The 2,349-nt window shown below is 50.1% G+C and overlaps 1 protein-coding gene across 1 annotated transcript; it reads left to right on the forward strand.

Annotated features, from left to right (window-relative positions):
• Nucleotides 1–248: 248 nt before the first annotated feature.
• On the forward strand, nucleotides 249–1,163 carry LOC139419502 (class A basic helix-loop-helix protein 9-like). Its single transcript, XM_071169460.1, has one exon. It carries the CDS (start codon nucleotides 249–251, stop codon nucleotides 1,161–1,163), a length of 915 nt encoding a protein of 304 aa, XP_071025561.1.
• The last annotated feature ends 1,186 nt before the right edge of the window (nucleotides 1,164–2,349 follow it).

Consider the following 2,349-nt stretch of genomic DNA (forward strand, 5'->3'; position numbering starts at 1 on the left):
AGACAAGGGCTGTCAGGACACAGCACCCAACAACGTCCCGACTGGCAGCTCTGTGAAAGACGCCGCAAAACACAGCACCCAACACCAACCTGACAGGCAGCCCCTCAGAACAAGCCACAGATCGACAGCAAAGGAGGTCCTGGCACCGCAACGGCAACTTTGCGAACACTCCAGCAACTACTAAGTAGTCAGTGGCTACAGAGAAACTACAACAACAACCTTCACCATAGCTCCACGGCCAGCCAGTGATGATGATCTGCAGAAACCTGGCAGGGTCAGAGGAGTTCTCTGAGGAGGAGCTGGAGCTGTGCATGCTGGGTCAGGGGGAGGATAACGAAGGGAGCGACGGAAACCCCAAGGGCCCCTTCCAGGACAGTGAGGGCTCAGCCAGCAGCCCCCCCAGTGACGATCCTGAGGAGGGCCAGGCCAAGAAGCGCAGCCGGCCAGTCCGCTCCAAGGCCCGCCGTGTGGCTGCCAACGTCCGTGAGCGCAAACGCATCCTGGACTACAACCAGGCCTTCAATGCTCTACGTGTGGCTCTCAACCACGACCTTAGCGGCAAGAGGCTCTCTAAGATTTCCACCCTGCAGAGGGCCATCAACCGCATCTCAGCCCTGTCTGTCTTCCTCAGCTCCAACCCCCCCAGTAAGCCCTGCTCCCACCGGGAGTGCCACAGGCCGGCTGGGGGGCCATTGGCGGTGGGAATGGTGAGGACGTCACGGCTGGACCCGCCCAGGGTGACAGTCGCTCCTCGCCAGGAGCCCCAAAGCTACATCTCCTGGCACCAGGCATCACTCCCCCACCAGATAGAGCCCCAGCAGGGCACCCATCCTCACAGGCTGCCAACAGATACACACCTCTACATGGACAGCATGGGCTCCTCGTGTCCACCCTCACCACACTACCCCTGCTACTCCACCGAGGGCCAGTTGTACCCCTTACACGGACACTGTGGGAAAGGGAACCCCTCGGATCAGCTGCCCAGCTCTATCAGGTACACCCAGGTGGGCGAGGTGCTGGGGTACCAGCCGGGGGTGTGGGCCTCCTGCGCTCAGGGCTACATGGATGCATTTGTGGACCCGTCTCCAGCCTTGGGCCTCCCCTGGCAGGTGAGCTACCTCCAGGAGACAGCAAGCCCCCAGCACAACCTGTCCCTGCTCTGACACTTGGACCAGACACGTTAGAGCCTAGCTATGCACCACTATGACCCCTGAAGCCTGGAGAATAGACCAGCCAACTGTCCAAATGATCTCAGGGAAAAATAAGAAAAAGTGATCTTCATGTGCTCTCACTGTTGCAATGGATTCAGTATTACAGTGCTACTCTCTAACGTAGAGCAGAGTCACTGATTTAAATGTGTTATCTAACAATGTAAATATGATTGTCATATCTTGAATGCAACGGCAATGTATATTTCAGCATGTTTTAAACACGACCATTCAAACCTTGTTTTCTATTTCAAATTATAAAGCCAATTAATGTTATTCTTATAGATGGAAAAGTTTCAACTGCTCAAAACACACACTTCACTTGTCCAAAGTGTTGAGTGTCTGGCAATATAGCCGCAATCCTCTTTACAAACCCAAAGAACAAACTTATTTGAGTTTTCTATATTTCATTATTGTACTCATGTACAGGTATATGGATGCTACAGTTTGTGAACTAAAGTTTTGAAACTTGTTAATAAAACATTTGTTTTGAATACGACTTACGAGTGAGTAGGTGTTCTGTCTGTCTTTGCAGAGAGTCTGCAGTTTGCATGAAAGCTTGTGCGTGTGTGTATGTGTGTGCTCGTGTGCATGTTGATTATAGCCTTGAGGTCTGTACTCTATAGCCTCTATCTTCCCAGGGTCTCAGCTGACAAGGGTCTCTCACCTAGCTGAGAAATGGGTTTGCTTGCCCATTCTTGTCATATTTCCAGGAAAAGAGAAGCCAAGGTTCTGTTTACATGCCAAAATAAAAGTCTGAACCAATAGGCAGTGGTGCAACACCACCTCTTCTGTTCACATTGTGGAATCATTGAGGAATGCTGGGACTAATAAATGTGTGTTTTTCTTTGTTTTTTGGTGTGTGCATGTGCATGCGGGTATGTATGTTTTCATCAGTGGAGACTTCTCAGAAGATGAAGGGTAGGACCTCCTCAGTGAATTTCAAAACAATAAAAATAGTGAAACGTTAAAAAAGTGATCCTTTGTAGATAAAACTATACTAAATATATTCATGTCACCAAATAATTGATTAAAACACACTGTTTTGCAGTGAAGGCCTTCAGTAGCCTCGGCAGCACTCTGTAGCGTAACACCTTAGTGTAGCCGAAAGACAGCTAACTTCTGTCCTCCTCTGGGTATG

This window comes from Oncorhynchus clarkii, chromosome 10 (genome assembly GCF_045791955.1).
Source record: "Oncorhynchus clarkii lewisi isolate Uvic-CL-2024 chromosome 10, UVic_Ocla_1.0, whole genome shotgun sequence".
Lineage (NCBI taxonomy): Eukaryota > Metazoa > Chordata > Actinopteri > Salmoniformes > Salmonidae > Oncorhynchus > Oncorhynchus clarkii.

Excerpts from the sequence above, each read along its gene's own strand:
- LOC139419502 (XM_071169460.1), top strand. The coding sequence starts at position 249 with ATGATGATCTGCAGAAACCTGGCAGGGTCAGAGGAGTTCTCTGAGGAG.